The 12,219-nt window shown below is 41.1% G+C and overlaps 1 protein-coding gene across 1 annotated transcript; it reads left to right on the top strand.

The window, feature by feature from the left end:
• Positions 1 to 753: 753 nt before the first annotated feature.
• LOC119649520 lies at positions 754 to 8,962 on the top strand. Its single transcript, XM_038051704.1, has 7 exons — positions 754 to 1,001; positions 7,398 to 7,550; positions 7,608 to 7,743; positions 7,857 to 7,984; positions 8,065 to 8,355; positions 8,517 to 8,744; positions 8,825 to 8,962. Exons 1-7 carry the CDS (start codon positions 761 to 763, stop codon positions 8,938 to 8,940), a joined length of 1,293 nt encoding a protein of 430 aa, XP_037907632.1. The 5' UTR covers positions 754 to 760; the 3' UTR covers positions 8,941 to 8,962.
• Positions 8,963 to 12,219: the final 3,257 nt, after the last annotated feature.

The following is a 12,219-nucleotide window of genomic DNA, read 5'->3' as shown; positions in this document are numbered from 1 at the left end:
CGTGTCCGGTGGCTTTTTCTTCTCGTCGGGGAAAGTGTCGTTTTCCACACTCCACGTATGTGAGGAAGCAGGCGAAATTACTCTAGTTGATGACAAGTGGCTGCGTCTTGAATCTACCACGTCTACCTACACTTCCTTTACGCACAATTTCAGACAATAATCGCCCGGAGAACTGCTTTTCACTTTCTTTCCGTAAATTTACTTTAATTTGCACCTATGAAGTGATTAAGGAGGTGGTTTTGGTGAATCTTCACACTTTAAATTTAAATTCTGCTGTATTTCGAATGAATAGTGCAAAGATTGATTGGGGAACTGACGTTACCAAGTCTAGGACATAATATTTTTATGGCCAAGATTAGACTCCCCAATAAGTTTTCAGTTTGCAACCTTGCCCCCTTAGTGGGGTTAAAGGACTGTTTCGGAATGTCAATATTGGAAAGTCCTTTATGAAATGTAAATGATATATGATACAGTTTCTGATCTAATCCTTAATCCAGAGTTAATAGATAGGGACCTTGAAACAATGGCTTCACAGCAAAATTTTTCAGCTCCGCAATGGAAGCCCCTCTTAAACACATGCAAGAGCTATTCAACACTATCTGGTGACATAAAAATGAAAATTCACTCATCTGCACCTCAACAGCTTGCCAGTTCTATCACAAACATTTATCTACAATTTTCATCATTTCCACCATGAAAAATTGAACAGATGAGCACTGAACGAGTTAGCGGGAGGGAGTCAATTATGTTTTGATATAAAATGAATTTAGAATGTGTATTTGGGTTATTCGCCACTTTCCGTCTGACGGGACGTAGATGGGATCGTTCGGAATTTTCGTGTGATACGCGCTCCTTCCAGATAATGTCGGTAATTCAAGTAATTTGGTGTCTAGTAACTTCGCTGCTCGTTTTAAATTCTGTTGCGGGCGACGCTCCTCAGAAAAACTCATGGAAGGATCTACTATTCGGGAGAGGATGGGGCTTTGGACGTGAAGCCAGATGTAATGTTTGTATAGAAAATTAAGTTAGGAACTGGTGGAGTGATACAAGGGTGATTTTAAAATTAATTAAAATTACTTTGGAAAAGTTTCTGTTTATTTATACGAGTGGTTGCTCTCAGAAAAGTGTGCGGCTGTGGGTTTTGAAACTCTTTTGCGAGCTTTCACTTTTCAGTTGGAATTTTGTAATTTGTAGGTCCTGTAATTATTTGAATTCGTGAAATTCGATTTATAAAATTATCAAATTATCAATGTTGAACGGAAAAGTGACAAAAACTCAAACGAAAGTTAATCAAATGAGGAACTGATGCTTGAGAAGCGGACAGGCTTAGAACTATTTTGAATTGAAGCTTGATATTAGGCGACTCAAATATGTAGTATGTAATGAGAAATCAGTGAGTGTAAAGAACTGTATTTGGGTCTAGCCACTTTCTTAGCTAGAAAACTTACGTCAAAAGCCCAATTGGCATCGAATTTTAAATTTGAATAATCAAGTTTTCACATCAATTGAAAAAGTCAGCAGGACGGATGGTGCGTTAATAAGTTTGGTAAGGTGATGCGCTGCTCGTCCCTTCTAGTACTCATATGGTTTCTTTCGTATGCTGTGAGCTTTAGCTGAACTAAAAATTTATGAAGAAATGATGATAAGGCACTCAAAATAATTTGGAGATAGTTTTAATAAATTCTCATCAAGCCATGTTCTTCAAGGACGACCGACTTGTCGGTCAACTTGGGTCAGTGGCTTCCATTGCACGTAGCCAGCAATGTAGTTGCCGACTCATCTGAAGTGGCAATTTGGTCACGAAACTCTACCAGGGGTATACCGGTATCATGGGACAGCCCCTGGGCTCTCGTACTTCGGGTGAACTCTCGGTGTATGTGTGTACAGCTCGGTTGTTTACGGTTGCCCTCCTAGTGGGAGTTTCATGGGGGTTGTGGTTATGCTCAAGCGAGAAGAGACCTTCGGGCCTCGGCGTAGTGTTGCGTTTCAACACGGGTGCCGTACTCCTTAGTTTGGTAGAGATTTAGGTAGGTCTTGCATCCACCAGTATGAATGCTAAGCTATGCACTTGGTGTGGACTGGTACCGTTGTTGTTTGTCTCAGTGGGGCTTTGTGGTCACAGAATCAATCCCTGTCCTAAGAAGACCGTGGGATTATGTCTTCCAGACAGGTGCTCACGTAAACCCTCAAGGACTTAACTGCCACTTCTGCCTTTTCATCAAAATATTCATAGTTCACCGACGAAGTTCTTTGTTCCCGTTCTCGCCGGTAATTTTACCCAATTTTACCGGACCAGGATTAAATTAAACCGGCTTCGCAGTAAATTTTAAAACCCAACATCGTCTCTATCGCTAGTAGTAATGTTTTATTCGACATATATAGATATTTCGGGAACAACTTCATACCACACATGACCATATTGTGTGCAAAAAAAATGTTACATCCCACTTTTGGGTATATAGGCCTCTTCTCCCTTAGCACACTAGCACACACCCTTTCAACTTCATATTGGTATTGAGATAAATGCATCTTCCGATTTTGGACAAAGCGACAAAGGTGAATCTAGCGTGATCAAGTTCGGTGCCATCGTCGGCAGAAACCACGCTTCCTGGATATGGAAATTGATCGAGCCCTTCCATGCTCTGCCAAGGAGAGCACGATGGGTAGTCAGATATAGAACCTTGGTTTTGTAGGTGCGTACCTTCAGTCTGTTTCTACTTGCCATCCTTTCCGAATGTGGAGCCAACAAGCAGATTTCATAACCGTGGTCAAGGTATTTGAGGTAAGATTTAATAGTCTTCTACACCCTCGAGAAGAAACAACATGAGTGACGGTATCGGTGAAAAGACGCGACGCTGGCGGACTTCGCTTTGGACTTTACTTTCGTGGACATATTTTGTGCCATTATAAGGTTTACTGGTTTCTTCGGAATGTCCCCCTAGAGTATGCTAGATATACTCCCTGTTGAGTCTGTCATCGATATCGATGAGCAGCAGGTGGAGATCTAAACTGCCCACATTGTTCCAAAATGGTCCAGAGGGTATGGCTGGTGAGTGCAGGTAACACAGTCCGCTTTCGGGATTTTCCTTGATGCGCTCCAGGTCTTTTCTACCTATTATTTTTGTGACGGCGGGAGCACAAACCCTTCCCACCCACAGATGCTTGACGTACTTAAGAGGGGTATCCTTTTTCGGAATCTTAACGGTCATGCTCTTCTTCCACTTCTTAGAAAATCTTCACCTCAGATTTCCTGAATTTCTGCTTTTGAAAGTAGCAAGTCTGGAAAAACGGCGGGATCGGTGATGAAAAGCTGAGCAGAGTCTAATGAATTGCCTATACCCTGGACCAAATCGTCAAACAACTTTTTTGAAAAATTTGGTTATTTAACCCTAAAAAAGAGGGGTTCACAAGGGAAGAAGTAAGTTGCCCCCAAGTGGTTAAGTCTGTCATAAAGTAAATGCAGACTAAGTATTTCCTGCATCCTCAATAAAAAATTCACTTAGGCTTAGTTTAGGTCAGAGCATATGCGTTTGCGATTATATATAAAGGGAGCGGTTATCACTTATCGCCACTTTCGGTCACACTGCTCCCAGGGAGGAAGTGAGGCAGCGTCTGATGAGTTGGCTCTGCCTTGGATGAAACCGTCAGTTCACACAATTACTTTGTTATTTTTTCAAATATAATTATTTTTTTATTAATTCATGAAATTAATGAACGGCGCAACAACCGGTATGGTCTAGGTCTACCTTAATAAGCAACTCCAAACATACCGGATTTGCGCCGAGGTTCACCAATTCGATATCCCTAAAAGCCGTTTGGCGTCCTAACCTAAGTCATCGCTCTATCTCAGGCAGGGTCTGCCTCGTCTTCTTTTCTACCATAGACTTGCCCTTATAGACTTTACGGGCTGGATCAGCCCGGATCCTGGATCCTCACCCATGAGGATTAAGTGAGTCGCCCAGTGCAACCTGATAAGCCGGATTTCATTCACAACTTGACAGTCGTGGTGTCGTTCATAGATTTCGTCGTTATGTAGGCTTCGAAATCGTCCATCCTTATGTAGGGGGCCAAAAATTCCACGAGTTTGCAGTTTTTTGTGCTAAGAACCCAAGTCTCCCGGGACTGGCAAGATCATTGTCTTGTACAGTAAGAGCTTTGACCCTATGGTGAGACGTTTCGAGTGGAACACTTTTTGTAAGCTGAAATAGGCTCTGTCGACTGCCAACAACCATGCGCGGATTTCATCGTCATAGCTGTTATGGGTTGTGATTTTCGACCCTAGATAGGAGAAATTGTCAACGGTTTCAAAGTTGTAGTCTCCCATTTTTATTCTTCCCGTTTGACCAGTCCGATTCGATATTGTTCGTTTATTTGGTTTCGGCGCTGACGTTGCCACAATGTACTTCTTCTTGCATTCATTAATGTGTAGCTTAAGATCTCACGCCGCCTGTTCGATCTGGATGAAGGTAGACTGTACATTTCGGGTTGTTCTTCCCATGATGTCGATATCGTCAGCATAGGCCAGTAGTTGGGTGGACTTGAAGGGGATCGCACCTCTTTCATTTACATCGGCATCGCGAAGCACTTTCTGCAGGGCCAAATTGAATAGGACGCATGATAGGGCATCCCCTTGTCGTATACCGTTGTTGATGTCGAATGGTCTTGAGAGTGATCCTGCTGCTTTTATATGGTCTCGCACATTGGTCAGGGTCAGCCTAGTCAGTTTTATGAATTTGGTTGGGATACCGAATTCTCTCATAGCCGTGTACAGTTTTACCCTGGCTATGCTATCATAGGCGGCTTTTAAAGTCCATGAATAGATGGTGCAACTGATGTCCATATGCCAACAGTTTTTCCATAGCTTGCCTCACAGAGAAAATCTAATCTGTTGCTGATTTGCCGGTAGTGAAACCTCTTTGGTATGGGCCAATGATGTTCTGGGCGCATGGGGCTATCCGGCCTGACAAGATAGCGGAGAATATCTTACAGATGGTATTCAGCACCGTGATACCTCTATAATTGCTGCACTGTGTGATATCCCTCTTTTTATGTATGAGACAGCTAATGCCTCTTTACCAGTCGTCAGGCATTGATTTGCTGTCCCACAGCTTGAGCGCAAGTTGATCAACCACTTACACTTATTATTATTAAGCCGATGAATTGCACGGACTATTTCTTCTATACTTGGTGACGGCAGTATTTGTCCATCGTTTTCAGTTAGCCGGACCTCCAACTCGCCGATGTTCTGGTTGTTCAGCATTTCATCAAAATACTCAACCCATCGCTCCAATATGCCCATTCTGTCAGAAATCAGATTTCCCTATTTGTCTCGGCAGGATGAACATCGAGATGTGTAAGGCTTCATCTTGCTGACTTGTTGGTAAAACTTGCGTGCCTGGTGCGGTGGCTCCCTGCAGTTTTCGAGTTCATAGACCTGTTGGTTTTCCCAGGCTTCCTTTTTCCGTCTGTGAAGTCGCTTCTCCGCTCACCGGAGTTCGTGGTAAGTGCCCGCGTTCTTTGAGAATGCAGCATTACTCGGTATGTGGCATTCTTCCGTTCCGTTGCTAGCTAACATTCGTCGTCAAACCAGCCGTTCCGACTTTTCTTGCGACTCGGGCCAAGTATGTTTGTGGCCGCATTTATGATAACGTTCTTCAGGTGATTGTGAAGATCATTTGTTGATGTTTCATCTCCAAGAACTCTGTTGACTGCAGTTATTGCGGCATCCATTTCCCTCTTATAGGTGTCACGGAGGGCTGTGTTGTGGATGGCTTCAGTGTTAACTCTCACCTGATTGTCAGAGGGGATTCTGGGTGGTGTTGTTATTCGAGCTCGGAGCACCATGCCAACGAGATAGCGATCATCAAGGCTGAGAGGTGGCGGCGTTCGATTAACACGTGGTGAGTTTGGTTGAAATTGGTCCCGTCTGGAGTGGTCCACGTACGTTTGTGGACCGCATTCCGCGCAAACCAGGTACTTCCAGGAACCATTTGGTGTGACACTGCTAATTCCGTTATCATTTGTATTTTGGTATAAGCTATGGGAGTCGACGTCTCGCCTGAATACGGGCTCCTTCCCTACTTGGCTGTTAAAATCCCGAAGTATGATTTTGTTATCATATCTGGAACAGGCATGCCGCTAGAGACTAGATCCCTTCGTGTTTGATTTCTTTGAGAATACCTGCAATTGGAAGTATAGCAGTTTCCATGTCCCATGTCCATGAAAGGTTCCATCTCCTCAGGCAGATAATTTGTGTGTTTTCCAGAGAACATTTTCACTGATTTGCGGTGTCCGGTTTGCATAGATCCGATCACACAAACTGGTATCAAGTCAGTTCCGTGCACTTGGCTGGCTTCCCTTACTTCCGTCTGGTGTAGGAATAGTAACTAATAGGTAGGAATTTCCTCTGTAGTTCCTTAGTCAGTACAAGCCCCCATTCAGCCCCTCTATTTTGTTTTCGCTCTCAAAATGGAAATAATTGGGCCTTCAGGATTACCTGCTGGAGTTAATTTAAGGCAGCCTAATCAATGCACTCCAAATAGAGGAGCCCATTGTAAAAACCTTGATTGTTAAATCTTGGCTTCGTTCCAGGCTTCAGCATTTGTTTCCACAAGAATTTCCGAAGGATAGTTAATTGTCCATCTCACATTTTGCCATCCTTGTATGAAACTTACACGTCTGCGGTCAGAAATGAGGCTACATCTTGCGCATACGTTCTCTTCCTTCCCACTTTCGCGTCTGTATTCCCTATGGAGGGATCACTTTCGTTGAGATTTTTTTCGATTATCTGATCACCTTCCAGCATACCGTTCATAATCCCCGCCGGATAAGCGGATGTAAGCCCTGGCGCGGAACACAATAAAGCATTGTCCACCACAGGTGTATTGGGCTTACGTTTCTTGCGTGCATTAACGCTGACAGAGGAGTCGGTTTCGACCAGATTTCTCAGTAAGGGGACATCAATTTGGCGAGGTCTCCAAAATCATGATCGCGGGTGGATTCGAAGTCTGTGGCTTACTACTTGAAGAGTTAAAATTCTTAGCTTTCACATTCACGTTTTTGGACACAATTAGTTTAGTAGTAAACTCCGAAGGGGAGAAGTAGAGGTTAAAAAAGAAAAGCTTAAGTTTACTATGTCGCAAAGGAAGGTTTCGTTTCGAACTTTACTAGTGACAAAGTGATTTGTATCGTTGCTCGATGTCAGATAACAGTACCCTCAGCGGTGAATGAGTATCTGAGTCAAAGTAGGGTAATAATCCGAGGAAAGCATAACGCTGAAATGAAGTGCTCTAACACGCTTTAAGGCTTAGATCCAAATTGAATTATTTCTATTATGCTTTTCGATGCCAAAGTAAGTTTCCCAATAAATAGAGACTCTTGATAATGATTCTATGTAGTTCTGCCGCTCTTCACGGTGTTACAAATTGGACCAGGATCATGCCTCGCTCCAACCGGCGAGATGGGTAACTGTCTACCTAACAATGACTGTGTTTTGCGAGGTGGTATTCCTGCTGGACCATGTGCCGGGGGATACGGGCATTGTTGCTTATGTAGGTATTGGCAACCAAAGTGTACAAAAATACTACATCCTTTTGCTACTTTTCCAGTTATGCAATCCTGTGGCGGGATTATTAGAGAAAATGGAACCTATTTCGTAAATCCAAATCACCCAGAACCATATGACGATACAGGTAATTGTCAAGTGACTGTCATGAAACTTCATCCAGATATTTGTCAGATACGGTAAGTATTTTTATTACAATAAATGAACCATGGAATATGTTAAAGAAATATTTGAATAATTTTAAGTTTTGACGATGTTGTCTTTTTACTGGTTCTGATTCTTCTTAATATAGATTAGATCTCGAAGTACTAACAATCTCTGGTCCGGAGCCACTCAATCATATTTGCAATGCGGACCAACTTTTAGTATCTGGTGGTAGTCCTGTTCCAACAATTTGTGGTACTTCGACAGGGGACCATAGTGAGTTTCGCCAGTTAGAATCAGCCTCAGAATGAAAATACATTAAAAATGTGCCTATTTCTATGAAACTTTCCACTTAGTGTACATTGATGCCGGCTTGGGACAAAGCAACCCAATAGTCATTTCTGTGATTACGAGTGGAGTATCCTTTCCACGCAATTGGCGAATACGAGTTTCACAAATTCTCTGCGGAAGTATCTCTCGAGCAGACCCTGGCTGTCTTCAATATTATACAGGAATCAGTGGGAAAGTTAAGAGTTTCAACTATAACACAGCGACTGGCAGACAATTATCTAATCAGGACTACAGTATATGCATACGAACTGAGAGGAATTTCTGCAGCATTCAATACACCGCATGTACTGATACAGGTAAAGTGAAATTTTATATTTTTTATATTTTACCAGGTATGGACAGAGAAATTGCATCACTTTCACAAAAAAAATAGAAGAAAGATATTTCAATCTTCAATTTATAAATAAAGGATTAAAAAAGCCAGAACCTATTATAGAAAGCCCATTCAACCCCACAGATAATGATCGTTCAAGATCATTCACCCTATCTGGAAATTCTAACACGGCTGTAATGGCCATGGTTGGAAGTGGTGCCTCTGGGCAGCCGAACTCCTGTCCAAACGATTGGCTTCTTATAGGATGCATGAGGGTGGCGGACAGAGTACCAGTCTCAACTGCATGTGAAGATCGTGTCTGCGGTGGAACTTTTAATGCAGAAGTCAGTAGTGTATCCCGGACCGTAACAAGTATGTTGACATTCAATTTTTTATATTTTTTCTTAATATTTTATTTTATTTTCGGATCTATCTGTTGCACATATTTTTAGCGACCGTGAGGCCGTTTAGATTGTATTTCCACACAGACGGTGTAGAATCTCCGATCGATGTCGACAATAGAGGATTTTGCCTGGATTACGTTCAACAGCCTTGCACCAACGGATAGGGTCTTGATGTGATCGAAGTGTTAGGATTAAGTTTGATTACTAAATTTCTTAAGAATTTTGTTATTTTCTTGTTTTTTGTTATTATTAAAGTCTTGAAAGTTGTATATATACCTTTATTTAAAAGAGAATTCACCGCCAGAAGGAGAGGGATATAGTTGCAAAACTTTTCGAAATCACAGCTGCATAGCGGAGCAAATTCGAGAAGATGGTATTGATATGGCCATTTAAAGAATACATGCGAATCGCCCAAAATGAAACAGATTTTTACCATGAGGCAAATAGTCCAAACAACAGAGGTCTATTTTAGCGCACTTGGGGAAGAAAGTGTTTTGAATAACAATGAATTACTAATCCGTTACGGTGAATCTAAGGGGTGGTCTGGCGCCCCCATAGCTCTGATTGTAAGCATCACTTTTAAGAAGAATAAATTGGCCGCTATTTTGTCGATGCACCCCTGTTGTTGGGGCTTAAGGATACACTCAAAGTCTTCCCTCCTTACCGTAAGAGGCGACTAAAAGGGTGGAAATTTGTAGTCTAGCAACCTGAAAATTGAAATGTTTGGGATATTTTCCAGATTTTCGGCTGCAAAATTTGTTTGCATTTTCAACGTTCCGTAAGTAGTTTGCGACTGTGCCTGTGTTTAAGCCTATAATCGACGCGTTTTATAATTAGTACCTCGGTACTGTCGACGGATGATGATTGATTGATGCCCGATACCAATTTGTGTTTTCTTGATCGTGTGATGCTTTCGCTGCTCATAAATTCGTCGTTGTAGCGTCCAACCGGTCTCCGTTTTGTAGACTTTTTCCCAGGAGCACAGTATTTTGTGCGTTTGGGCTCATATCTTCAATAATCACCATGAACTGCTGCATTCCTGGCAGATCTGTCCAGTATAGTTCCCTCAGCCGTTCCCCTTCATTTTTTTTTGGCATAGCTACGAACCCGTTCCCGATTCCACAGAGGGATTCTAGCCTGTGTAGAAGCGTCTCTGTTCCTTTGCTGGCCAGTTCATCCGCTGTCTCACTGCTTTCAAACCCAACATGACCTGCAACCCAGATTATTCAGACCTTATTGTACGAGCCGAGCGTATTCAGTCTCTCAAGGCAATCCCATACTAGTTTAGAGTCTACCTGGTTGGACCTAAGTGCCTTGATCGCCACTTGGCTGTCATATGCTAGTGTGTATCCATTGATCCAAGTAAATTTTCTTTGGATCAATGACTGCTATGAGGGATCCGTCCGTGTACCGAGTAATCAGTTTATCTAAGTGTAATCTTACAGTGTTTCTATTGATTAAATTATTTGAAATAATTAAGAGTTGCATTTTGTTTTCAGTAGTAATATTTATTAACCTTGCAAATGCTGATATTTCGAGTACCACTTGTTCTCTTCGTCGCACATAAGGACAAACGACCATATTACGACGACAAAATCGATTTTAAATATTTTTCCCAAATTTAAAAAAAATGCGCCAGAAATTTACACTATAAGTCCCTTTATTGTGAACTAGAAAAAAATTCCTTTTTTCTGCGACACAGCGCTCATCCCATGCGCGCAAAGTTGAGTAATTGTTTCTATTCGTTGATACTGGTGAGTTACAACAAATTGTTGACAGTTACTATACGGTCGTTACACTTTTGTTAGTAAGAAAAATTAAAGTTTTGTATCATGAATTTAGAATCGTCAGGTAGGTACTTTAATTTGCAGTTATTAATATCATTACTGTGTACGAAGTAATTACTTAGTATGCGTATCACAAAATACTACTACTTGATGTTTAAAAGAAATTGAAATTTTGACTTTTGCTTGTGTTACAAAAAAAGTTCCAAAAAGTTCCATGACTTTTTTTTACTTGTTTTGTAGCACAACGTATAGTTGATAAAGGCATGTAATACTCATGTCCCCCCGTTTCCTCCTTTTCTTAAAATCGCTAAATTTCTTTCAGGTAGTCGACTTGACCCTGTTCCTAATGAAATTCGAATTAAGAAAGGGGAACTTTTTACAGTGCTAAGAAACAGCCAATTCAACAAAATGTCATCAGCCAAATGTAATCAACAATTGATTGGCTACATAACGGAAAAATTTGCCATAAACGAACTTTCAGAAAATTGCTCAAAGCAACTGAAAAATATAGTAAAAACGTTTGTTGCAAAATTATTTATAAAATGGCGCAATTCTCGTTACACGTATGAGCGGTTTCGGAACAACAACATGAAATGGCTTTATGAAGATTTAAAACTTCCAGAGATATTTGAATTAGAGCCGCTTCGGCTATCCGGAAGGCCAAAAAAGGACTTTGAAGAAAGTTCTCTACGTACTAAGCAAAGGCAGATCAGTGAATTAACATCAAGCATAAGCACAGACAAATTGTACATGGCCACAGAATCAAGCTTAGTCAAATCTGGAAAGAGAAGTGTAGCTAAGGTTGTAAAATTAGCCATCCAATCTTCACCCAACAGAATAAAAAAAATGAAGACTGCTCACGATACACAATCCTCTGGTTCTATGAGAGCATACAGCCCTGAAGAGGCTTTAGGTCTTGTAGTTGATCTTGGCCTAACCAAGGAGGATTATATTATATAACCATGCGAGTTGGAGCGAAGGAAAGAGGGGCTGACATTTACCCTTCGTATCATTTAATAGTAGAGGCAAAAAAGATGTGTTATCCTCCAAACATTACCGTTTCTGAAAAAGAAGCTTTTGTGCCCTTGCAAGATCTTCTTACACATACAGCAGAACGTTTGACACAAGTACAGGCTGAAGTAATTCTTCAGAATATTTCGGAGAACTCTAATATCATCGAAATTTATTACAAATGGGGTTTAGATGGAATAAGTCCTTTTGAAATACAAATTTTTATTTAATTTTTTGTTTTATTAATATTTCCGCTGTCTGTTAATTCCCGTGTACATTTTTTAATAAATCTAATGTCAAATTGGGTATATTGAATCGTTAAAACCACTAATGTGAATGAAATCTCGTATCTTCAAATGTCATATTGGATCCGCCATTTTGAAATTTTACTCGAATTTGTAACTAGCAAACTCTGTTACCCTTGAATTCTATGTTTTACCAAAATCGCTCTCATAAACAATGAGCAAATAATTTTGTCATGCTAAAATAACGATTCGTCCCAGTGTGCGTCGGTGACTATAGTGGTTTTGGTTGCACCAGGCACTAGTAATGCTTAATCCAGTTTGGATTCTATTACATAGGGTATCTTCATATTTTCTTCTACAGATTAAAATTATGTCGTCCTCATAACCCTGCGCCTGTATT

Source organism: Hermetia illucens, chromosome 2, assembly GCF_905115235.1.
Source record: "Hermetia illucens chromosome 2, iHerIll2.2.curated.20191125, whole genome shotgun sequence".
Lineage (NCBI taxonomy): Eukaryota > Metazoa > Arthropoda > Insecta > Diptera > Stratiomyidae > Hermetia > Hermetia illucens.
This window is presented reverse-complemented; position numbering and strand designations above follow the sequence as displayed.

What these genes read in the sequence shown, in the direction of transcription:
- LOC119649520 (XM_038051704.1), top strand. Translation starts at nt 761, where the DNA reads ATGAATTTAGAATGTGTATTTGGGTTATTCGCCACTTTCCGTCTGACG. An exon ending in ATACGGGCATTGTTGCTTAT is followed by an intron (nt 7,551 to 7,607) that starts GTAGGTATTGGC and finishes CTACTTTTCCAG; the next exon opens with TTATGCAATCCTGTGGCGGG. An exon ending in TGTATCCCGGACCGTAACAA is followed by an intron (nt 8,745 to 8,824) that starts GTATGTTGACAT and finishes ACATATTTTTAG; the next exon opens with CGACCGTGAGGCCGTTTAGA.